This window comes from Canis lupus, chromosome 6 (genome assembly GCF_003254725.2).
Source record: "Canis lupus dingo isolate Sandy chromosome 6, ASM325472v2, whole genome shotgun sequence".
In the NCBI taxonomy this organism is placed as follows: domain Eukaryota; kingdom Metazoa; phylum Chordata; class Mammalia; order Carnivora; family Canidae; genus Canis; species Canis lupus.
Window position 1 is genome coordinate 65,427,078 of NC_064248.1, and position 26,847 is coordinate 65,453,924.

General features: G+C 33.8%; 1 protein-coding gene across 1 annotated transcript in view; it reads right to left on the reverse strand.

Annotated features, from left to right (window-relative positions):
* The window catches only part of ADGRL2 (adhesion G protein-coupled receptor L2), a 190,652-nt gene that overhangs the window by 16,834 nt on the left and 146,971 nt on the right, over positions 1-26,847 (reverse strand). The window contains 11 exon segments of the mRNA XM_049111760.1: positions 4,219-4,285; positions 5,639-5,859; positions 6,790-6,999; positions 7,972-8,145; positions 9,242-9,447; positions 9,720-9,845; positions 20,490-20,673; positions 23,520-23,558; positions 24,398-24,583; positions 25,451-25,554; positions 26,102-26,395. Of these exon segments, the coding sequence (XP_048967717.1) occupies positions 4,219-4,285; positions 5,639-5,859; positions 6,790-6,999; positions 7,972-8,145; positions 9,242-9,447; positions 9,720-9,845; positions 20,490-20,673; positions 23,520-23,558; positions 24,398-24,583; positions 25,451-25,554; positions 26,102-26,395 (1,811 nt within the window).

The window sequence follows — 26,847 nt, forward strand, 5'->3', positions numbered from 1 at the left end:
AGAATATTGTTGTCTGTGATCTTTTTCAGGAGGTGATCTGCTCCTCATAAGAGTCATGATTTTGTAGAGTAAAATACTTTTTTTTCCCCTTTCTCTTCTCCTTTGCCATGCTCTTAAAATGTAACTAAGGGAACCAGAACAAGAAATTAAAGAGCAAATAGAAATATCTCTGATTAAATCTATTATCCAAAATAGTCACTTACAGGCCAAAAAAAAAAAAAATTTAGTTTCAAATGAAGTACTGACTGTAAATCTGAATTCTTCCTTCTTTGCATTTTCCCCATGACATAAATGGCTCTTTCCAGCCATAAACTCCTGTGCTTTTTTTTTTTCTTTCTGATTACAGTAAGTGATGTCTTTTTCCTCACTTTTATTTCTTCCCAATTTATTTTCCTGCCTTTGGTATGCATTAAAAAAAAAAAACCGTCAAAATAAAATAAAATTCAACCGTCAAAGGAATTTCCCCTATTTCTTACTGGAAAGCTGGCCAAAGGTCAGGAGAGAAGAATGTCTCTACTGCCCAAGTGCTGCTCCTCTCCTCTGAAATTCCAGTGCAGCCACTTTGTCTACTTTTTTTTTTTCTTTCGAACAAAATTCTACTAAGCTTAAACATAGTACATATATTGGGATAGGTTGAAAGATACCATGCATCAGTGAGGAAGGAGAAAGACAGAGTTACAGCTTTGTATACAAAGATTTGTCTAAACCTGGTAAGTAAAGAAAAAAAAAAAAAAGATAAACCTGGCAAGTGCATGTCATTACTGAATCTCTCACACAGAAGTCACCAGGAAGCAGAGTAACAGGACTGTGCTGTATACTGTTGGCCAACCCACCAGCTAACTGCCCACCCTGATGACTAATTCTAGAGATGAGGCAACTCATTCAGGAATTAATCAGATTTTAACTCTGCTCTCTTTGTGCATGTGTGTGTGTGCACGCAGGTAAATAGGTAGACAGCTAACTTGCTAGAATTCTAGGTGAAAGAGAGAGCAAATTCAGAAGAAACAGATTTTCCTATTCAGCTAAACAGAGTTAACTGCCAACTGGGGCATTCCTTCTAATGACAAATAATACTCTTTTACCTACCTCAAAATAATAGTTTCATAAGTTCTTATATAAATAATCTGCCAGTAGAATTTGCTGATAGAATTTGCTACTTAATGATATGGCATAGCTAATTGTCACCCCTACTGGTGACACAAAGACACAAAGGAGTTTAAAAAAAGAAGGTACCACCGATTACAGGAGCGCACAGTTTGTTTTACAGTCATCAACCTGCTCAATTGAATCACATCCGTCTGAGCTTAGCAGCTTAAAATTCACTCCACAACTCGCAGTGCTGACATGGATATGATAAGACAGAAAAAGAGAAACACCACTCTGAAGTAACCTAACTGAACTGCACATGTTCTGACCCTTTTTGTCCTCCCTGGAGCTTTTGCTACCTGGCAAATGCAACTCTAAAACTGCACTTGTATCTCTAGATCTTTGCTGTTAGCCAAGCAGAAACCTATTTCTCCGTGGGACTAGCAGCCAGAGAGGTGTTCTCTGAAGAAGACTTCTAAATGAGTGTGTGAGCTGAACTCTTACTGAACTGAATTAATTATTAACGATGCAGATGGAGCTGTCCAAATGATAAGAACAGCTCCTGACGTGTCATGATCCAAGCTTTCATTAAACCATTTCAGGCATACTAATGGTTTCCCACTGCTCATTACTTACAAGCACTTTTCTCATAGATATAATAACTCTAGTGCCTGTAGGCAAGACGGTCTATAGAAATACAGAAGCAAGAGGTTTCATCTTCCATAGCATGCTATTTTTCTTCATAGGACGTTATTAAAAACATACACTTAATACTACTAAGTTAAATGGCTTCAATTCACGAACGGTGGAAAAGCAAAACTACCCTTTCCAGGAGTTTTAATAAGTAATTTTTGTTCTAAGAGTACTCCTTAAAAGGGTATGTACAATATAATTTATGTTATTAAGATTTGTGTTTGAATGGACTTTTAAATATCCTTTCTCGTCAGTAGGATGTATGTGGTATTAATATATATATTCAAAAATATGCTATACAATCATATCTCAGTTTAGGTTATGCAAGAGGTTTTGCACCTCTATATCACTCTTTGTCTCTCTGTGTTGGGAGAATTAGAGGCAAAGCAGTTGCAGAATTACTCCTAGGATCTGTACTGTCAAAACAGCTTCCTGCTGTTTTTGTTTTTTGTTTTTTAAAAGTTGGGAATGAAAAAAAAAAAAATAAAAGTTGGGAATGTTTTTCCACAAAGCCCTTCACATTTTAACCTACATGATTTGGTACAGGATAACAAAGATGACAAAACTAATAAATAATAGTAGGCTCAGACTGTAAATGGGCAATATAATAAAAATGTTTTTCACCTCCTTTCCTACTAGAAGCCGAGTATATGTGAATATTAAAGTCTTTCGACCAAGTGAAAAACTTTTTAATACTCTATCTAAAATACTTTCTATCTAAAAAGAAATACTTAGTATTTCTTTTTAGATAGAAATAAACAAAACCATAATACAACATAAGTTAACACATGATACTTGAACAGACCAAATATCTCTTAAATGGTCTTTACAATTTTTAAAGTTATCAATATATTTAGCTAAGGGCTCAGGGGGGAAAAAAAGAAAAGCCTGTGTCTTTAAAGACTATACCACTTCAAATCAGCTCTTTACTATTTAGTTTGAGAATGGCTTAGGCTATGTTAACCTAAATAAACCAAGAACAAAAACTAGGGCACAATCATTTGGATCGAGTAATTCTGATGAGAATTCAGCTTTTCTGGGAACACCTGAGAATATTTTACTGGCTTGATTCATACAGGTGTTTACCTCAAATTTTCATTTTGCTTTGTGTAAGTGTATAAAATAATTCATTTTAAGTAAGGATGATAGTACATACATTTGAAGTAGTTTTAAGTTTCTTTAAACTAAAATTTTCTCAATTTTATGAAACACTAGCTTACTACAGAAATATCCTAATAAGCTCATGTATATCCGTTAAAGAAAAAATCCTTAAAACATGTATTTAAAAGATCTAGGCAATATTTAAATTTGTTTACATTTTCTTTTCAATCTTATAATAGTCAATAGCATCTATCTGTAACAGCATAATGCTAAAACTCAGTGAAAAGTTTTAAATATCAAATTCCAAATAGCTTAGCTACATCCTTTAATTCAATTATATTTCAAATATTTGACTAATTGTAATGTGAGCAGTAAAACAAAACAAAACAAAACAAAAAAAACTACACACACCTTAATGTCACTATATTTGACTTACATCAAATTATTTTTAAAAAATTGAAGACCAGTATTTTTGTTTGTTTTTTTAGATTTTATTTATTTATTCATGAGAGACAGAGAGAGAGGCAGAGACACAGGCAGAGGGAGAAGGCAGGCTCCCTGCAGGAACCTGATGCGAGACTCAATCCCTGGACCCGGGATCACACCCTGAGCCAAAGGCAGATGCTCAACCACTAAGCTACCCATACATCTCTTTATTTGGCATTTTAAAGTCTTAGAAAAGTAATTTTATTTCTAATGAGTTTAAAATTGATTTAATACTCATTTATTAATCTATGGTTAAAAAATTTTTTGTACCCTAAAAAGAATTTAGAGTATGGATATTTATTTAAAAGAACTAAATTACTATGTGGAAATTAATATAATAAATATTAAGTTAATGTTCTTTCAATTCCATAAAATTCATTTAATTTATAAATGCTGTATAGCTTGGTACAGGGCTAATATTACAGATTTTGGAGACAGAGCTTCCTGAACTAATAAAACTCTTAGCAAAAAACTCCACTACTCAAAAACAAAATACACTACACATTTCAGTTATTCCTTTTCTAATTATTAAACTAGGCCCAAATCATGAAATCTTAACATGGCTTATATAGATTTTAGATTATGACAGGACATTGTAGCAAAGTAAATTATATAAGAAAAAGTACTTTTTAAAGGAAAGAGGATTTTTGAAATAGTACTAATCAGCCCATATATAAACTCTCAATAACGGTATGTCATTTAAGATATGCTACATAATTTTATCCTGTAGGCCAGATATGTTTATAAATCCTTGAATGCAAAGATAAATTAACAATAAAATAAATTATCTCGGTTTCAGTAGCACTGTGAAAGCAATAAGCTAAAAATGAAGGGAAAATACAGTCTGCTCACCAGAATAATGAAGGTAACTGGTCCAATGAAACTCCAAATAAAATAGTTATCAACATGAAGCCAGCAACTATTATGAGAAGAAAAAGAGTATGTATTAAGTAGATCCAGTGGATCCTCCACATTACAAAAAATATAGAACTTAAAACTAACAAACAAAATTGTCTTTAGATTTGCCTTTGAAATTTTCATTGTCATGAAAATTTACTCACCATAAATCATTCATTTGTCAGAATTTTAATAACTCTGAGTTGGCTCTGATGTAAAAGAGTAGTAATTTACTTACTTCAACTTACTGTTTTCCATTTCAGGTTTTAAATTTAGTAAAGGCATACATTATTATGCTCATACGGGGAAAACAATAAATCCACTGCACCCCAATCCCTGATTCTTAAGACCTCTGACTTTACCAAGAAAAACTTGAAACTCAATATTCCAAACTGTCTCGTCACTTTAAAGTTCTGATCTTCAAAACTTGCCTTTCAGATCTCTATCTGAGCTTAGTGTTTAACCCTATGGAACATAACAGACAAACCAAACGTTCTGCTGTTATGCTTGTTTCAAAACAGTACAGCATAAATATAATACCTCAACTGGGAATGGATGAATATGAGATAAAAAAATCAAAGCATAGCACTCCTATAGAATTAGAGTAAATGATGCATAAACTTATTAAGACAGATTTTACTTAGTGGTTCATTTTTCATAGAACACTAAATCCCTACTGAATTTCTTTTATTTGTCTTTCATCATCATCATAGTCAAAAAGCTTTCTTTAGTCCAAGGAATCTTTCTATAACTAATTTTATCAAAGGCAAATATAAACAGAATTGGGAGGCAAATTCACGTCTCTAGCAAATAAAATCCTTAGAAACATGACTATGTCTACCTTTTGTCATTTTCCATAAATATCTATATTTTTTATAAATGAAAGACAGTGACTTATTTTAATCCTTTCAAACTGCCTGAGAAAATATTATCAAAGTAGAACATATGAGATGGAATGTGCTACTGTCACAATTCAGAATGAGAGTTAGCTAGAGGGTCGGCTGCACAAAGAGAGCTAATGAAGCATTAGGTTAAAACCGAGTAGTTAAACCTGTCAGATGCTTTAAGTTCAGAAGAATTTTTACTTAATATCTTTCTAAGGCCAAAAAGTTATTTACTTTTTCAATTTGTTTCAGGTCAATCTTTTGTGTTAAAAAGAAAGTCCATAATTTAGAATCTGCCTCGCCAGAGTACAAATCCTCTGAACCCAGAGAATTACAAAAGACTTGATTGTAATTTGTGCACGGCATGCCCATTCTCTTACCAATAAAGCTTTCAGATGCTATTTTAGTCTGTCAGGGACCCTCACTGACAGCTAACAGGCTTTAAAAAATTATTCACTTGAAAAACACTCAGGTCGCTTGCAATTACTTACGCTTTTTCTGTTCCATAGCTCTTATAGTCAATAGCAGCCGAAACTCCAACCACTGTGGCAGGAAACAAGTAACCAGCAACATAATAATATTTCTTCCTTGAATATTCACTTTCAAAAACTTCAACCAACATCAGATAGAGCTGTACACCTTCTAGACACATCCAAGCAAAAGCAGCCAAAAAGAAAAAGTGTAGAAGTCCTGCAAATATTGGACAAGCAATCTATAAAGGAAAAGAACAAAAAAACACAAAAGAGAACATATTAACACAAACAGACCACCTCAAAATGATACAATATTCACTGACAGTGCTCACTGATTATCTTTAAAATACATTAGAGTAAATTACTGTTTCTTAAAAAAAATTTTTTAATAGATGGAAATGAGTTCTAAACATTGCCAAATTTGAAGAGTTTAATGTGTACAGAGTATAATGGCAGGTGTGCTAGAAATTTCATCACTGTAAGACATAATTACTTTTAGTGAAATTAAGTGTAAATAAGAAAGCATATATTAATTTCTCTTCTAGAATTATCCACAATTGAATCTGAATATTCTACTTAGATTATTGGCACCATACATCTTTAGAGCAATTGTTTCCAAATATATTATTTCTATTTTTTCAATAACAGAATTTAAAAATTCATTTTAATGATGAATACCCTGGCTCTAATTCCTTTCTTTTCCTGTCATAGGTGGAACATTCCTAAATTCATTCTGATGCAGATGAACATAGGGTAGAGCATTAACTACTTATTAAGTACTGTTTCTGACACTGAGGCCTCATGATGATGAACAAATGCTCAGAAGATGAAGAAATGATCACTGGTCAGAATGACTATGTAAGCAAAATGAAAATGATAAAAATAGGATCTTTTCATTTTTGTATCCCCAGGACTCTTCTACTCAAATGACATGTCTTAATAACCACCCAGAAAAATGCAAATGCGTCTTGATATGAGAAATGAGTTAACTCACAGTAATAATACCTAATGATTGCGCTTTTAATTTATTACAAATTATCCTCCAATATTGCCACTGTCAACTATATTAAGTTACAAGGTCAAATACCAATATTGGCATCAAGTGTGGATTCACACCTGTTATAATAATTTTCAGAGATCCAAGGGCAATAAGCTGAAGGGGTGCTTACCATGTATTTCGTCTTGTCAATGCCTATTAGGAAAATGAATTCTGCAATGAAAAGGTTGATACAAAGGTTCTTGTGAATAGTATTGCGGTCACTCTGCAGACCACGGAAGAAGCAGAAGGTGAAGATGCATATAGCCAGGCAAACAAGGGAAATGACAATTCCCACCCAGGTGATGACTGTAAGGAGTAATTCGTGAACTCCATCTTTGTACTGAAAATAAAAATAATATGGGGAACATTAGTATTCCTGCATCAACTAAAGGTAAGATAGCTTTCATATATGGTAGCTCATCTTTTAATACGAAACTCTGTGAATATTCTGACGTGTTCAAGCAGGGCCCAAAACTAAAAAGAAAATTTGATCATGTAACAGGATTCAGTATTATCTTATTAACTTTTATATCCAAAGAATGACCCTGAAAGTGGAAGATTTTACCTAGAAAATAATGCAACTGTCCAATTATTTTAAAAATAATGGCTGAAATAATTACCTACATAAACACAAATATTTAAATAATAAAATAAAGGATACTCAGTTTTGATTAAAAATAAGTGGCATCTTAATGACTTTCCTGGCTAACAAAAAAAAAATTTAAGTTTTCATTTTCTCCTTGAGTTTTAACATTTATTTACATACTAAAAGTCAAATACACAATAGATCTGAGAGTTTTCATGCTATATTTCTTAAAATATTTTTTATCTTCTGGCTATCATTTTCTTAACCACAGAAAGGAATATGAAGAAACATTCTAGAAGCTATCCTCACCTTTCAAAATATGCAGTTTTAGTAGTGTGCAAAGTTGTTAAGAAAACTTAAAACAAAAGCTGTAAAACAAGATTCAAACATTCAAGATGGGGAGGATGGGTTAAACCTTAGAGCCTCATTCTCTTTTGTAGGACCTATTGCTATTCATTTTTAAAATCCCCTGACTGCCTCTGCCAAACACCTGCCGACAGGAGAAAAACTTAGAATGAGTCTGTAAAGCACATGATTTTGAGAAGTAACAATAAATATAGTATCAAGACTTCCTAAAATATATGGACAGTGTAGAAACAATTAGAAATCCACACTACTTTGTTTTCTTTTTAATTCCGAGAAGCACCCAAAGAAGGGACTATTATACAAGCTGTTTTGAATCTCCGAGGTTTTTCTCTGCTACTAATTAGAAGTGCAAATACTTACTGCAATTTCCCTGTGGGCCATGAGAATTGCAAAATTGGTTAGGTGGCTGCATGCACACGTTGTACGAGTTTTATTAGTGTCAACCAGCTTGCAGCCCTGGGTAGACCAATATCCCATCATAGTTCTTTCTGAGTAGTTCCAGAAGGAGCAGTTTGCATTGAAATAATTGTCAGGCTGGGAAATAAAATGACAAGATAAAATTAGGATTTTACACTCTAAGATGGCAATAGCAATTGTTTAATATGTGTAAAAGGTAATTTAGATTAAACTTTGCATGTTTCGGACTATAAAGTTTTTCATCAGCAAAATTGTAGACTATGTTATACAAGGCAGATATCTAACTTAAAAGGGGTTTTATAGTCCGAAACACTCTAAAGTGTACTCTAAATTACCAAAGACCCATTTTACACAATTACAATTTCCATCTTATGATTTTACATACTGATGGTACACTGGAATCATTTTTTTTTTCTTTTCTGACAAAATTAGACCCATGAATTTGTTGAGAAAATTCTATGAGGACCAAGTTTTTAAAAATCAATCTGGGGCCCATTTTTACTCTAAGTGACATGTTAGTGATGTCAAGATTTTTAAGAGAGTGAACCAACTGCAATAGGTATAAGAGAATGGCTGCACAAATTTATTTTTCTTTGCCAATTCTGGAGATCCACTCGGCTATCTGGGCACTTTTTCACTCTGCTTATAACAGAAACCAAAATTCTGCAGACAATCTTCCAACACAGTGTATGATTTAACTACCAACTTCATTCTAAGGCACGGCAGATGAACCACATCTCTTTAAGCCTACATTTTTAAAAACCCAATGCTTGATAACAATTGCGTCACATACGATCAGTAAAATCAAAAAGAACAAAAACAAAAACAAAAAGGTCTGCCACACTTTTAAAAAAGGCAGAGTCCTAACAGTTAATACTTGGCTATCCTGCTGTTAAGGTAAGAGTTAATTTTCATTCCAAAACAAATTACAGTCATTTACATTTTCCTGTTGATTACTGAATTAGCTTTCATTAAGAATACACTTAAGTTCTAATAATCACTGAACCAGGCTCATTTAATTTTATGTTCACAGACTTAAATAAACTTATGTCTCTGACCTAGTCCAACATTTGAAATTCAAATGTAAAGGTCTTTTCTTTCCTCTCTGCCATCTCCTCATTCCCTCTCTCCCCATCCTCAGCATGCCAGGTTTTGCTTTCCTTCCTCGCTGGTTTTATAACCTTCCACTACTTCATTAGCATATATAACTTACATCAATGTGTGGCAGGGTAAAAAGCACAGGATCTGTCAAGTATACTCGGCTGGATTCTTTATTGATTGAAACTGAAATGACGTGGGAATTCACTGCAATGGTGCTATTCCGACCAATAAAGTCAGCACCCAGTTTTATGGTTGCATTTTCTGTACTAAGAAACTGTCCCAAACTCCGGTAAATGATGAACACCAACTTTGCAAGCCCTAGGAAGGTAAAAATAATCATATGCCTTTACAGGAAATATACTTAAGAATAAACAAGGTACATTCAAATAAGAATAAAAGGGAAAAAAATCCTTGTGGACTCTATTTAGATTAAGTTTCTTGGGAAAGAGTAAAGCGTTATTTTAAATCTGCTTTTAAATGATAGGCAGTATTGTTATATTAGGAGTCAAATATTCAGCATTTTAGGATTAATAGATTTAAATGAAACAAAAAAACCTGTCTATATTTTAAAAGACTCTGCTCCATCTTACCGTTCCTGCTGTTCTGCTTGACAGTATTTGCAGAGAGTTGGATTGAACTGCCAGCTCCTTTGATGCCCAGAGGAAATTTAAAGTCTTGGACCTGTCCTTCTGTACTGAGTACTGCAACTTCCAGAACTGGATGAGGCAAAGAATAAGAGGGAGGAAAAAAGGGCATTCTTTAAACTACAAAGAGGCAAATAATAATTGCATGAAAACCACTGCCTTTTTCTACTCTACAAATTTGACTGTTTCTTTCAACAAAATCATGAACAAACTAAATTACTCTGGGAGGTCTTAAACCTTGACTACTCTAAAATAGTTTCATATAATAATCTTAACATTTTTTCATAGTTTTGTATCTTTTGTAATCAACTAATTCCACAGTTTAACCCTATGAATATGAAGACAGCACGAATTGAAAACACATAACTTTCAAAGTTTCATTTATATCATTAAAATACACAAACATATTCAAATGTTTTTTTTGGCTTTTTACATTAAATAACTTTTCATTGAATATTCCTTGACAATGGCAAAATGAAATATGAAGTATAAATTTGAATCCCTCGATTGCATGTATGTATTTCTCTCTTTGTATATGATACATTTTAATTGATACTGAGACTGCATAGCAGTCTGTTACAATACTTGGTTTTATCTGATTTCTAAATATGGTGAGACTGGTGTAGCATGTTTATGAAAAAATGTCTGGCATTATTTAAAACTTCCCATTAATTCTCACTAATAACTATTAATATTTATATATTTCAGTAGGACAAAATAGGCCCTGTGTGCCAAATCTGGCCTGCCATCTCGTTTTGTAAATAAACTTTTAAAATACATCCATGAAAGGCTCCTAGGCCTATTGTCTATGGCTGCTTGGGTGCTACACAATGTCAGTTAAGTATCTGCAACCTAGACCACGTGATCTAGTTGCCTAGAATATATAATATTTGGGCCTTTATAGTAAAAGTTTACTAACCACTGTAATTTACTCCAAAGTTCAAAAATTCACGGAAAGGGAAACAAGTTGACACATAACACTAAGGACATTTACCTAATCAACAAGACCAATGTTGCTAAACTTTGTTTCAAATATATATATATATATATACATACATATATATAATATATATATAATATATGTAATAGTCATAAACATGTCTATTGTAATTCCAATAAAGTTGTATTACTTTCCATCAATATTCATCTAATTTTAAAAAAGAATGGAAAAGTATTATTGTTTCTACCAAAGTCAATTATTTTATACTAGTAATCAGAATATGTCATTTTATTGTTGAAATGAGAGGAATTACATACAAAACTCATTAGTTTCATATAATTAGAATTTTTAAAAGTAACAAATACTTTTTTTTAAAGTAACAAATACTTTTAAAATAATTCAATAAATACAGTCTGTACATTTTTCTCTGAATTTCACTCTACTGGTGTATATTCTTGTATAGCTATTTCTATACCTAGACAAATATATGTATATATGTTTGTACATATACAGGGATATGATGAATTCACCCACCCTCTTTTTACAAATATGGGCTTATATCAATCATTACAGTAACTTTTGGATAATAATTTATTCTTTTTAATCTTTCACAAATTTGTTCTGTAAAGTACAAATAGATTTAGTTGTAAATATGGAATAACATCGGAAGATTTTAAAAGCTATTGGACCACACATCAAGCATCTGAAATACAGGTTTATAATAAGTTATATAAATCTTAGAGTTCTATAAGCTGCAGAAGCTGGTTAAAACATTTATTTTATTGGTCTTTGCTTAGGAAGGATTAAGCAGGTGGCTAAGGTGATCTCCTCTCTTCATATCAGATTCCATGCTTTGGAAGGAGGAAAAGTGGAGGAAGAAGAGAGAAAAATATAACTTAATGTATGTCTCACTCTTTTTACACTGAAAGAGACTCTCAATTATTAAATTTTCATCCCCCCTCCCCCAATTATTAATTTTTGTTAAAGCAAGACAGAAGACAGGGTGAAAGACTGAAATCTTTTGAGTTTTCATGAAAAGTTTCAAATACAGGCATACATGTACAAACAGGTAATTTCTTTTTAAAGATTTTGTTTATTTGAGAGAGAGAGAAAGAGCATTAGGCCGGTAAGGGCAGAAGGAGAGGGAGAAGCAGACTCCCTACTGAGCAGGGAGCCCCATGCAGGGCTGGATCCCAGGACCCTGAGATCATGACCTGAGCCAAATGCAGACGCTTAACTACTTAACTGACTGAGCCATCCATGTGCCCCCAAAGAGTTAATTTCATTCAACAAATATTTACTTATCAAATGTTAACTTCATTCAACATATATGTTTAAAAATCACGTCCATAGCCAAAAAATTAATAATCTGAATTTTAAAAGAATCGTTAATACAGACCTTTGTAGAGAATCATCAATTTAATCTTAATAAATTTATAACAACAAATGAATAAACTTAAAAACAGACAGAAAGAAAAACTTCCCCAAAACAAAACAAAAAAAAAAAACTGACTAATATAAATTAAAGCCTTAATAGTTTATGACCATTAAAGAAAATAAGCTGGGATGCCTGGCTGGCTCAGTGATTGAGCATCTGCCTTTGGCTCCAGGTGTGACTCAGGATCCTGGGATTGAGTCCCGTATTGGGTTCCCCACAGGCAGCCTGCTTCCTCCCTCTGCCTATGTCTCTACCTCTCTCTGTGTGTCTCTCATGTATAAATAAAATCTTAAAAGAAAAAAAAAAAGCCAATAGCCAAATATATACTGAATCTTGAAAAAAACTGCTCTAGAATAGAGAGTGCTTTTCAACTCATTTCATAAGACTTGTATAATCTTGATGCATAAAACAGCACAAGGGAAGAAATGACAGGGTATTCTTTTATTAAAAGGATAAAAAATATTTAATAAATTATACACACTTTAAGTATAATATCTTGAAAAAAGTGAGTGTAACTCAAAAGGGCATTAGAAAATATACTAATGTAATTTACCAAATTAAGAAATAAAGACAAAACATTGTTAACCAAAAGAATTCAACAAATTCCAACACCCATTCAATTAAAAAAAATACTTCACAAAATAATAAAATAAAAGAAAGAATCCTTGCCCAGGTAAAGGTTTTGTAATCAGATAAAGTTTATCTATCTAAACCTACAGGCAAACAATGGTGAAAAACTCAAGAAGCATTCTTTTTAAGGTCAGGATGATTCCTACTAGGGATTTTATTTATTAGAATTATATTAAAAGACCTAGCTAATGCAGTAATTCAAGAAAAAAGGTGTAGAGGTGCCTGAGTGGCTCAGTTGGTTAAGTGTCTGCCTTTGGCTCAGGTCATAATCTCAGGGTCCTGGGATGGAGCCTCACATCTGGCTCGCTGCTCAGTGGGGAGTCTGCTTCTCCATTTGTCCCTCCCCCCACTCATGCTCTCTCGTTCACTCTCTTTGTCAAATACACAAAATCTTTAAAGAAAAAAAAGAAAGAGAAAAGGTGTAAAGACAAGAAAAAAAGCAAATTGTTATCATTCACAGAAGATATAATTAACTACATAGTAATTTTGAGAGCGATTCTATACATGATTTGAAGTAAAAGAATTTAGCAAGGGTGCAATCAGCAAAATCAACTGTGATCCTCGACACTGAGCAACAATTAGAATATGTAATTTTAAAAAGATACTATTTACAATAAAAACAAATATTGCAAGTTATCTAAAAATGAGCCTGATTTTTAAAAGTACGAGATATTAATGGGGAAAATACAGAATTTTATTAGAAGGCCTCACAACAAATGGAGAATTATACAAGATCTTATTTGGGAGACTTCAACAGGCAAATAAATCTGTGACACTTCTTTCAAAATCGATCTATAAACTCAGCCTAAATCTTCTTTTTAAATAGATTTTATTTTTTCAAAATTTTATTTAAATTCCAGTTTATTAACATACAGTGTAATATTGGTTTCAGGAGTGATTCATCACTTACATACAACATCCAGTGCTCATCACAAGTGCCCTCTGTAATACCCATCATCCAGTTAATCCATCCTCCACCCACTGCTCCTCCAGCAACCCTCCAGTTTGTTCTCCATAGTCTTAATGGTTTGCTTCCCTCTCTTCTGTCTAATTCTAATAAAAACTCCAACAAGACGTTTTTTGGGGGAAAAGGATTTTTTGAGTTTGTGGAACTTGGCAACTGAGTTTTAAATTCAGATGGAAAAGACATGCCAAAACCAGGTAATTCCTCCAGGAGGAGAAATGAAAGAAATCATCAGATATTAATACTATTAAAACAAAACAAAAGAAGCAATGGATAACACACTTCTAACATGTACAGAAACATAAAGATATCATTACAAAGCACCGGGGAAAGGAATGAATTATGAACTAAAAGTACTGAAACAATATATTATCTATATTATCAAAACAACAACAACAACAACCCCAGAACACAAAAACCAAACTAGTTTCTTCCTTCATAACCATAAACGAAAATCATTTCCAGATAAACTAAAACATAATTGTAAAAAGGCAAAGTTTTATCATTTCTAAAGTTACAGGATAACTGCAAAGTAGAGCAAATTTTCTTAAGGACAGCAAAAAGGAAAGTATTTCTTAATCAAGATACCAAAAGCAACTACCCTAAGAGAATAGACTGATAAATTTGACTTCATTATTCTGTAAAACAAAAGACACCATAAACAAAGTAAAAAAGAGAAGGCATAAAAAGAAAAAATGTTTTCAAACTATATAGCCTACAAAGAGCATCCAAATGCATTAACTACAGAGAAATAGATGCATCGGTAAAAGTGAAGAACAAATTCACAAGAGAGAAATCTAAAATACCCAATAAAGACATGAAGTAATATGAGAACTGCAAATTAAAACAATAATGTGATCAATTCAAACCCACTAGAATGGTAACATTTATGTCAATAACAAAGTGTTATTTAGCAAAAAGATTGATGAGGAGAGAATAATGGTGTTAACAGCTGAGAATATAAGTTGGTAAACACTATTAGAAAACAACTTGGCAGTATTTAATAAAGTTGGAGAATGGGCACGCTCAATCACTCAAAAATTCTATTTCTAGGTGTGTGTGTCCATGTATGCCTAGACAGGCACAAGGACATACCAAAACATCCACTGTTTCCTTATTATTGGCAAAAAAGCATAAACCACTAAAATACCTATCATTGTGATGGTATCTTAGCTCAATGTCATCACATCAATAATTATGATGTATCTTAGCTCGAATAATTGAATAAACTAGCGATGCACATATTAACATGTGTAAGTATGAAAAACATAATGGCAAGAGACAATTATACAGCTACATTGATAGTGTGAAATCATTAATGTTAAGGGCTCCTGGTGGCTCAGTCAGTTAAGCATCTGTCTTCAGCTCAGGTCATGACCCTAGGGTTTTGGGGTTGGGTCCTGCATCCTCAGCAGGGGGCCTGCTTCTCCCTCCCCCTCTGCCCCTACCCCCTGCTTATGCTTGCTCTGTCTCTCAAATAAATGAATAAAATCTTAAAAATAAAAATAATCATTAATGTTAAAAACACAAAAAGTAACTGTTAAATATACGTACTTGTAGAGCAAAATTAGAATAAAAAAAGCTCACTAACGCTAGCAAACAAATTATGGATGATGGTTACGCCCTTCTTGATCTGATCAAGAAGGAGGGGACCCAGAGGGGTTACGCATTATCAGTAATTATTTATTTTTCCCAAATGTGAAGCAAATATGGTACAATACTAAGAAGTGGTTCAGCTGGGTGACTGGAATACAGGTATTTGTGATATTCTCTGTACCTACATATTCTGTATGCTTGAAATAATATATGCTTTGTTCAACAGATTTCCTGACTCTAAACACACTTCATTCATAGGAAAGCCTCGCTCACAACCAATGCTGCAGATAGGATTTTAATATATTTTTCTGTCCTTGTATTTTTCAAACTCATTACCGACTAGTGGTTGCAATGAGAGGAAAGGGGAAGAAAAGATAACATATAGGAAAAACTATGATCCCGGGTACAAACAATATGGAGTGAATTAAAGATGACAGTTTGCACAGCCAAAGCCAAGCCTCAATGGTGACGCAGCTTGAAGCAGTATAAACCTTTGCTGTTGTGAGCTTCTGTAACTTTGGAGGTTCTGTTACCACAATATATTTAAGCCTAAATTGACAATCATTTTGGCTGCTAAGCCCACTAGGAAAATAAATGATAGGGAATATTATAATGGATGGATTAGGCTGATAATACCTAAACCACCTAATCAATCATAAGATCACAAAGAAAGACAATCTAACATGTGCCTCTTTTATAGGATGCAATAGAAAGTTCTTGGGAGAAAACAAAACAAACACACTTAAACCTGACCTGATCAAACCTCTAGATCCAATTACAGTATATATCAATCATGTAAAATGATATAGCGGGGGAAATAAAAAGCCAAATCCAGAAATCCAGAATGTGGGAAATTCCACAGTACAAACCATCTGCTCAATTTCTTCAAAAAAAAAAAAAAAAAGGAAAAAGTTTTTTAAAAAGATAGAAATGACTCAAGCAATGTATCAAATGTACCACATGGACTTCTTTGTATCCTGATCAAAACAAATTAACAAAGCTTAACAAATTTACAAAAATGAAATAACTGTAAACATACTTTTGTTATCTTTTCAATCTATTTTAGTTAATTTTTAAAAGTGTGAAAATGACATGTGTTTTTTTTAAAAGCATGGAATGCATATTAAAGTATCTACGGTAATAATATGATGCTAAAATTGCTTAAAAATACAATGGTGAGGGCAGCCCGGGTGGCTCAGCGGTTTAGTGCTGCCTTCAGCCCAAGGCATGATCCTGGAGACCCGGAATCGAGTCCCACGTCCGGCTCCCTACATGGAGCCTGCTTCTCCCTCTGCTTGTGTCTCTGCCTCTGTGTGTGTGTGTGTGTGTGTGTGTGTGTGTGTCTCATGAATAAATAAATAAAATCTCAAAAAAAAAAAACAATGGTGAGTGAAATAGGAGTAACTAGATGTTGAAGGTGAGTAATCTTTTATCAACATGAAAAACTTCCACTCCTTTTAAGATATCATTAAGAAAAAAAAAATAAAGGGGATCCTTGGGTGGCTCAGCAGTTTAGCGCCTGCCTTTGGCCCAGGGCATGATCCTAGAGCATGGGATCGAGTTCCGCATCGGGCTCCCGGGATGGAGCCTGCTTCTCCCTCCTCCTGTGTCTGCCTCTCTCTCTGTGTGTGTGTGTGTCTATCATAAATAAACAAACAAACAAACAAATAAATAAATAAATAAATAAATCTATCTTTAAAAAAATAAAAATAAAGAAAAGACACACTGAGGAAAAGGATTCACAGTACATTTATCCAGCAAAAGACTTTTATAAGGAATATACTAAGAATCTTCATAACTCATTATTATAAAAAGAAAACAGCCCAATTAAAAATGGGCAAAATATATGGACACTTCTCAAAAAGAAACATGAATGGCCCATAAGCCTATAAGAGTTGACACGTTATCAGCAAGAAACAACTTAGTGATTATACAAATGCAAAATAGAACCAAAATGAGATGCCACTACAAACCACTCAAATGGCTGAAATTAAAAGGACTGACAATCCTAGATATTAGTTGAGGATGTGCAGTAACTGGAGGTTTCACAGCAGTTTCCTAACTGTAATAATACAGCCACTTGGGAAAATGACAGCTTTACAAATAATAGTGAAAGGGGAGCCTTGGTAGGTCAGCCAGTTAAGTGTCTGCCTTTGGCTCAAGGTTATTATCCTTGGGTCCTGGTATCAAGCCCCATGTCGGGCTCCCTACTCAGTAGGGTGTCTGCTTCTGTCTCTCCCTCTGCCTGCTGCTCCCCCTGCTTGTGCTCTCTCTCCCTCTCTGTCAAATAAATAAAATCTTTTAAAAAAACAAGTAACAGTGAAAAAGTGGGGACGATGTAAATGCCTAATGAAAATACAAACAGTGGTGTTTCCTTATAATGGAATACTACTCAGCAACAAAAAGGATTAAACTACAGATGCTCCCACCAACACAGATGAATCTCAGGAGCATGCAAGATCAAAAAGAGCACACAGTGTATGATGCCATTCAACTAAAGGTCCAGAAAAGGCAAGACTAAATTACTATAACAGAGAACAGATCGGTGGACAGCTGGGGGCTACGAGAAGATCTACTGCAAGAGAATAAAGGGCCCTTCTGAGGTAACAGAATGATGATCATGCTCTTGGTGTATGCGTTTGTCAAAACTCATCAACTGTACACTTAAATAGCTCAATGTATTGTATATAAATTATATCTTCAAGTTAACTTAAAAAGGCTATAATCAGGGGTTCATGGGTGGGGTTCATTTGGTTAAGCATCTGCCTTCGGCTCAGGTCATGATCCCCAGAGTCCTAGGAATGAGCCCCACATTTGGCTCCCTGCTCAGTGGGGAGTCTGCTCCTCCCTCTCCTGCTCCCCTTGCTTGTGCTCTCTCTGTCAAATAAATAAATAAATAAATAAATAAACAAATAAATAAATAAATAAATAAATAAAACACTGAGGTGTAAATCAAATTGTCTTAATAACCTAAGATATTGTGGCCATGCCCTGAATTTAGGTAAGAGCTTCAGGAAAGTGAGGATATAAAGGAATAATAGGCTATTTTAGTTCTCGTGTCAAAAAAAAAAAAAAAAAAAAAAAAGCTACAAGTCCTAGGTAAAAAGGTAAATTCTTTCCTCATCCTAAATCGTGGATGATATTTGCCACAAAATTCTTTGTATTTCAGAAACAAACAAACAAAAAGGGCATAACTATGCTAGAAAATGTAAAATACCTTTCATACTGATTATTCTTGGGTAATCTACATGCATATGGTAAGGTAAGGACATTATTTTTGAGAAGATAGTAAAATGTGTACTATATTCTATAAGAATCTTTACCCACAATATTCTTTTTTAATTTTTTAAAATTTTTAAAGATTTTTTTTTTTTTTTTTTTTTAGTTTTTTAAGTAATCTCTACACTCATCATGGAGCTCAAACTCACAATCCTGAGATCAAAAGTAACAACAAGCTCTTTAAAGCTTGTTAGATCACCTAGCCAGGCGCTCCATCTTTTTTTAGTGAAAATTTAAAAAGTATATAGCATGAAGATTAATCGTTTAGAATTCTGAAAAACAGGTATTAGAAAAAATATATTCCTGGACATTTACATTTTCAGACTGTCTCAAACTGGCAAAGAAATATCTCAGATAGCTAATAATAGTGTGTCCTGTATATGTGAAGCTGTCATATAGCATGTCACCCTGGCCCATCAAATATTCTTGCACACTTTAAGAGGGTATAAGAGGGAGATATTAGGTGTGTCTTTTTTAATAGCCATTGGAAGATCTTAAACAAATGTAGGTCATAACATGCCACTTCAGATAACTGGCACAGTCTTAAGATGATTAGGTTTACACTCTTATTCTTACAGGTACACTGCTGGGAAAATTTAAGAAGAATTGTTCAAAGCACAATCCTAGGAATTTTGTGAGAGTAACTAACAAATAAATTAACTAAAAATAATGAAAGCTTTATACAGAATCAGGGAGCTTTATTCATTTTTGCCTTACTACCAAAGCTCTGATAGAGCATCATTTTCCCTATGACCTGAATCCCAGATCATGGCCAGCCAAATTACATAACTTGACTTCATTTAATTTGGAGTTATTTTGGTATTTATCATCCCCAAAGCTCACAGTACATAAAAACATGATTTTAATAATACTTTATTTCTTCCTAAAAATTCAGTCATTTAAAATAAACTTACAAGTTTTTAAATTTATAAACTTAAAAGTTTTCAATTCAGTTATAAACTGATTCTACTATACACCTTTCTTTTGTGCATTTTAAAATACAAAGTCCCATGATTTAAGCAGGCATAATTAGGCAATTAGATATGGCATCCCACAGAGCAACATCTCATTCAGTATCTGTTGCACCAATGCAGGATTTTGGTGAAAGAGTTGTCTGTGTTCCCTTCTGGCTTTTATCTATTTTTTTTAAACATTAATGCTTGGGAAACTTTTTTACTTTACTAAGACATACTACAAATCTCATCTGAGTTCAACTTCTCTGAATAACCAACAATTCTACATCAGTCAAGCCTAAATGAATATAATTTTACTGTACTTACTGTATTTTTTCAAATATCATCAAAAGTGAATTATAACTTCTCATGGCCAGCATTTAAATTCTAAATTGTGCTTCAAAACTATCTGCAGCTATTTTGCAATCTATGAAGCATGTATAGTCTGCACTATAGGAGATGTAGTTTGCTGACCACATTTTCACCTGAAAGCAGTTGTGTTGAGTATAAACATTTGGCTCAAATTCTGTGTGCCTAAAATATTTGACTGGGAGAACACATTCCAGAAAGTAATTTCAATTCATTAGGAACATATTATATAAAATGGAAAAGCATTTACCACAGTTCCATAGCAAGCACTTTCATTACTTACGCAATCCATATTCTGGCATTTAAGTACTCTAAGCCTCTTTTCTTTAATGATTTTTCAGTTGGAAAAAAAAAAAACTTACATAAAACCAACTTTTAAAAGATATAGACAGATTCGGCTTTCGCATTAATTTTATGAAGTGTGATCAATAATAATTTGACAAAAGAGAAGTTGGCTCTGGGAAATAACAGATTCAGAAGGGAAGCTTCATTCTCTTAAACATGTATCTTCTAAATCATAATTAAACCTGACAATATGTTCACTTACCAATATTTTCTGTAGGCATTGAGACCCTGGTTGGTTCTACAAGATTGTCAGCCAGGACAAAAGCTCCTTCTTCCAATGTATCAAGCAACATTGTTGCTGTATGCGCCTGTTCAGAAGAATTCATGTGTTTCCATGATTCCAGAGCTTCAGGCCTCAGAAGATTGTCCACTGTGTCCACAATTGCCTGCATCCATTAGAAAACTACCATTAGTTTTGACTGCTTCTAGTACCAAGGTGATTTTCAATCACTGACTAGTAACAATTGTAATATTTATCTGTCATGATAAATGATACTCTTACTTCAAGTTGGAAGAACACCTGAACAATATATATCTGGCCAACTTGAAACATATCCTACCATTTCAAAATAAAACTAAAGATTAGTAGACTGCTATTTGATTATAAAGGGTATTAAATGTGAAGAGATGACTTGTTTATACTTATCTAACAATATCTCCTTTGCAAAGAGAAGTACAACCAATGTCAGCTCTTAACATGGATGCACGGTCACTCCTACTTATAACCTCAGGATTTAAATGTTCTAGATAGAAAACACTGATGTCTCTGGAATAGGCTGATATTTATGCTTTAAAGTTAAACCATACTGTTTTATGGAACCTGAACTAGAATAATAACTAAAATTGTGCCTTATAACATTGCCTGCTTATACCACTGGGAATAAGCCAAGATGATTTCAAAGTTTATATATTATCTGTGAATATTTCGCTCTTCCAATTCCCTGTCCAGCTAGAAAACACTTGAGAGTATATCTTAGTTCTTAAACAATGATTTATTTGTAAAAGAATCAAGAGATCAAAACATTGAAACCTACACTAACAATTTAATGAAAATTTTTAATGAAATAATTTAAGTAGAATAAAATCTTCACAAACGTCCAAGTTGTGCATGTTCATATTTGTAGGCTTAGTTTATTACGAGGCAAAGTAACATTAAATTAAAAAATATAACCTAGTCAGTTAAGCAATTGAAAGCAGGCTTTTGTACTGATACTTACAATATCTATTCACTGACTACGGCTTGGACAGATGAAGTCACTAAGTTTATTTACTCTATCCCATTTACCTAGTCATAATATGTCATTAAGACCATGTATAAATTGTTTTGATCTATTGGTAATCACTGAGGGAAAAGAACATACATTGTGCAAAGAACAACAACAAAAATTGCTAGTGTGAGGTATGATATTGAAATAAGCAGGGGGAAAAGTTGTTTGAAGCTACTGTCAGAGTAAGATTAATTAGCTTAATCCATCTTAATATCCTCGTTCTGTCTGCCTTGTGAGCCACCACGACCTTCCTGGCAGGTGGAAGATACTTCCAAGTGGCGTTAAAGGCTTTTTTCCCTCTCTAATGGGAGATAGAATAGTCAAAATGCTCACAGTGATACTGCTGCAGCCATTAACTAGAGTGGAACAGAAATTGGTCTGCTGAGGCCAGATTCATTAGTCACCAAGAAATACAGACTGGAGCCTCTAATCTAAGTTACAAATGAATCCTCTGTCACAAAGTGGGAACTCGCTTCATTTGCATAGTGTAAGTCAGCTTCTGATTTGTAATTTAAGGAGTTTTATTAGTCTTATCTGAGCAGAGAGGCTCATTTGAGAGATACTGAAAATGACACTGGTCAGAAATTAAGGTCATGCTGAAACTTACAACATATACACATAATTCTCTGATGACATGCTTTTTATTAATTTGAAACACTCCTTATTTATTACCATTTGTACTTTTCTAGTGGAATCAGAAACGATCATTAGCCTAATCATATGCCTTAAGTAGTCTCTCCCTGCCAAAGGAAAAAAGCTATTCTTTTCCCACTGAGATATATGTCCTGGGCAACATACCAATTATTACATTTCACACATTCACTAATACCTTAAAGGTGAAATGAAAATTTCAATATGACAAATTCTATATACTTCAGCAGTTATTTCTTTGCCCCCATTAAACAGGCTAAAAAGGACATTCAGAATATTACTACCTAAAAACAGACTTTCCCACCATCTATTCTTGTAAAGTTCTCAGGTCCAACAATGTCTATTAAGAACTAGTGACTTGCCGTTCTTTTTTATTTCTAGATCTTGCCAAGCAAAACTGGGAGTCATGGGTTTTGAGTAACCTCTCTTCTACAAAACTATAAGCTTCTTTTGTTTTGTTGTCATATGTATCTGTGTTAGTTCTTTAACGTTTGATTTACTAAGGATACAGTCCCCAGATGAGGACAATTAGAAAAAAAAAAAAACTACCCTCCCAAAAGAAACGTCTAAAATGCACACAATAAAACGAAACACAATCCAGTATTATTATTTTGATCTATCACACAGAACTAGCATGACATAGTTCCACTGTCGGCCTCAGCATGTTTCCTATTACTTGGATATACCAGGGAGAAAAACTGGCTAGAGTGAGCAAGGATTCTGAGCCAAACAGTGGCTTTCTGTTTCTATTAGCCTGATAAAAACCAACATAGCACATATACTGATAACACTGTCACATTATTTATAATTCATTTCTAGTAACCCATCCCCATATCAACTTGATTCTAGAAATGACTCCTAAAATTTTCAAGACAAAGCCTATTTTATTTAAGAGTACACCACAGAGATAAGAAAGCAGTGACTTTTTCATGCACATACATTATGACTATACAGTCTTTGATATGATAAACTGCCAAGAATATATCATAGCTGTTTTACTCAAGTTGTTTTTAATCCACAGAGATGACAACAGGAAACAAAGAGACTATATGATTACTTTCCAATTCAGAGGATATTTCATTAAAATTCTTGTAATGTTTGGATGAATGAAAAAACAGCAAAAATTATAAAGGTAAATTATTTGCTTATTCTGAGAGTAATATACCTGAGAAGAGCCAACATTTGTACAGCTGATATGGGGCACATTATATAATTATCAAAGACTGAAATACATTGGATCATGCAGCAAGATGATAAAGCGTGGCAGGTAGCTGAAGAAGGGAGAAAGCAGGGTGACAGCACAGGAGAGATACCTTAAGGTAAGCCCTGCATGTCTTCTCTCGTTTTTGGAGCTTTTTAGTAAAAGAAAAGAAAATCAGAGGTTAGATTTTATCTGTTGAAAATGAGGAAAAAAGAAATCCTCAAAACCTAGGCTGGTGTTCCTGATCTCAGTTTATTATGCATGGTAGTCCTCTGGAATTTTTTTTTTTTTTTTTTGAGTTTACAGGGACTGCCAAAACTGCATCTTTATTAAGTTCATAGCTGCATTTTCTTAAGTGTACTAATCCAAAGTATCACAATAAAACCAGAGACAAAATATGTGGTTAAAAGAGACAAAAATGTCTGCTTTTTTAACCTCAGAACACCGTATTAGCCAGAGATTTTTGCTTAATATGAATCTCATATGCTTATTTAAAGTATGGTTAAAATAACTACCAAATTTTGGTCATATTAGGAAAAATTAATAGCATAAATACACTATCCTCCTAGAGAGGGAAACTTGACCTTCTCCAAAAATCTGCAATTGAAAACAGTATTACAGTGGCTAATATTTTTCTATGCGTCACAATTTTAGTACAACCGTAAGAGTTGCATGTATTAGTGTACAGAGTATGAGATGCATAACACATAATCCCACCAAGTGCAGTTAATGCATTCTTAAGTGGGAGAACTGACCACAGTCAGGCAATGATTGCCACCAACTAAAATCTCCCTTACAGATTTCAACTTTTTTTTTTCCCCTTATGTTGTTCGTTTCTCAGCTATAATTCTTCCTTAGGAAATTAACCAAATTAGAAATTCTGTTCCTAAGAATATGTCAAGGGGGCCAGAGGTTTGGCAGTCCAATGCCAGAGGAATCTTGAGCTGCCATACAAAATGTCTGATTAAATAACAGGAAATTCCTACCTACCTTGTTATAACTCCGTCCAGCGGAATCCTTTTCACTAGGTTTCAGTTCCTGCAGCTGTGCATCAAGAATGTCCACCAACTGCTCCATCAATCTCACTGAAGAACTCACATCCCCAGCAAACACCGGCCCTTTGGTATGTTTAGCCAGTTCATTGGCAAGACTAGCAGCGTTTTCTCCACTTCTGATCTGAAATGACAATTTATATTATCTCAGTATGATTCCTTGCTCTGTTTGTGGCTTTTTGTTCTTTTCTTGAGTATCTTTGTTGTGGTGAGAGAAATATTTGCAAATATGTCAAAATCTGCAACAAATTGAGACCAATAACTTTCTCTTCATTTCAGATGATTAAAGGTTCTTAGATCCTCAACATACAAAAGAAATTCTTCACCAGACATTTAAGAGAAATGAAAGAAAAAAGAAATAAACGAGAAATCCTTTTTAAAGTTTTTCAGATAGCTTTCTCATTTCACTGTCACCATTTTAAATTGCTGTTTAAAAATCTTATTTATTTATTCCAATGATCCAGAAATTTAAATCAGGATGTAATCAGTATGATACTGGGAGTTATTATCTACTGCTTGCTTGCATTTCAGAAAGGTAGATGAGGAAGGAGAAACTAAAATGTCATTGCATCGCATTGTAATATTAAAGTTATTAATGCCTTTTAAAGTAGTTTTTACTTATTCTATCATAATCATCTGTGATATAAACATCTGCTTGCATTCTGCGGATTCAGTTGCAAACTTAATGATATTTGATTTATTAGGCCGGTGGACTATTTGTCTTACAAACATCAAAAGAAAAGAACAAACTAAATATGAATGAAATTAAGCAAGTATCTACTCATTAAAAAGCTTAACATAGAAAACAGCATGCCCCAAAACATATGTAACTTAAATAAACAGTTTACAGACAAAACTATGCATAGCTTTTTATTTTTATACTGAACAAAGAGCATTGAAGCTGGTTTTAACATACAAAGCTAAATTATTTATGTTAGACGTTAAAGCCCTTAATCACCAATGTGTATCATATTAAAAGGTTCCAACCAACCTTCTGAGCCAGCTGATTTACCCAGTGTGAGGTACAGTTGCTAAGATCGGGGCCCTTAGGGTTCCATGTTCCAGTAGAAACCATGCAGAGATAGGAGGCAGTTCCTACAACAGATGTAGAAAACAACAGTGAAATTGAAACCATTTTTCTGCATGCATTCGGGAAATCAGCTACAATGATACTACACTGCACGTTAAATTTTGAATAAACGCTAATGGAAGTGGTTGACAATAACTGACAAAAAAGTAGGGTATAATGCAGATTATAAACAGTAAATATAAAGTCGAAATATCAGACATTTACAGCAAACAAACAAAAAGCCCTTGATTTTCTTGGGACTCATCCAAAATGATACTTGTAATGAGAAAGGCAGCTGTAAGGAAGCCTTGCTGGAGTCTATGGGCAAAAAACGTCAGGCTTGACCTAGGTCTTTAATAGAGAGAGGTAGTAATTCACGGCCTGATCTTAAATAACGTTCTCAGTTCATGAGCCTTTAGGTTGCCTCCAAATGCTGCATTACCAAAGTTAACAAAAACAGTAACAAAATCAGCTATCGTAAATGGCTCTCTTTCCTCAAGATCACTTCAGTGTAATTCAGAACTTACTCATAGTAAATTTAAAAATATACGTTTGGCATTTTACAAGAACTACCTCTGGTTCCCTTGGGACATGGTCGTTCAACCATCATTCCCCTTTGTGTCTGAGGCCACTTTATCCCCCTCGCGTCTAATGCTTCGCAGAATCTCTCTGGCAGGGGAAAAATATTTGTTACAGGAGGAATTTTGGTTGTAGAAACTGCTGGAGGTGGTTTTGTCCCTTTGCTTCCTTCCTGTGATCCAGCTACAGTTGTGCTCATAGGGCCTTTCTGTGAAGTACTGCTTGTGGTTGATACTGTGGTTTTGAACAGCTCAGCTGAAGAAGTTATTGTCACAGCTGTGGTAGGCACTATGGAAAAAAGATGAGTGTATTAATCTCAAACACACAGTTGCACTCACATACAGGCACACGCGTGAATGTGTATATGCACACACACAACACAAAGCCCCTCCCCCATCAACTACCCCAAAAACCTAGCAACATGAGAATTAGTGAAAACACCAGTAGGTTGCAGAACGAACACATCCCTTTATTTATCCTAGTTTATTCATATTGTTGGCTAAGGAATGGTAGTTTAGGCTTTACTATAGATTTTTCGGTGTGACTCTAATTGTGTTAAGTCTACTCAGTGAAATATTTGAGAACACATTTTAAGTATTTTTCACCATTTATCATCCAACAGAAACTGAGGGGCAATTTTAAATGAAGTTTCAGTGTCTACACCAAGTATATGTTACTACGAAACAATACAGAAACAATTTTTTACATAAATTCATACCCTATAAATAATCAAATTCGAA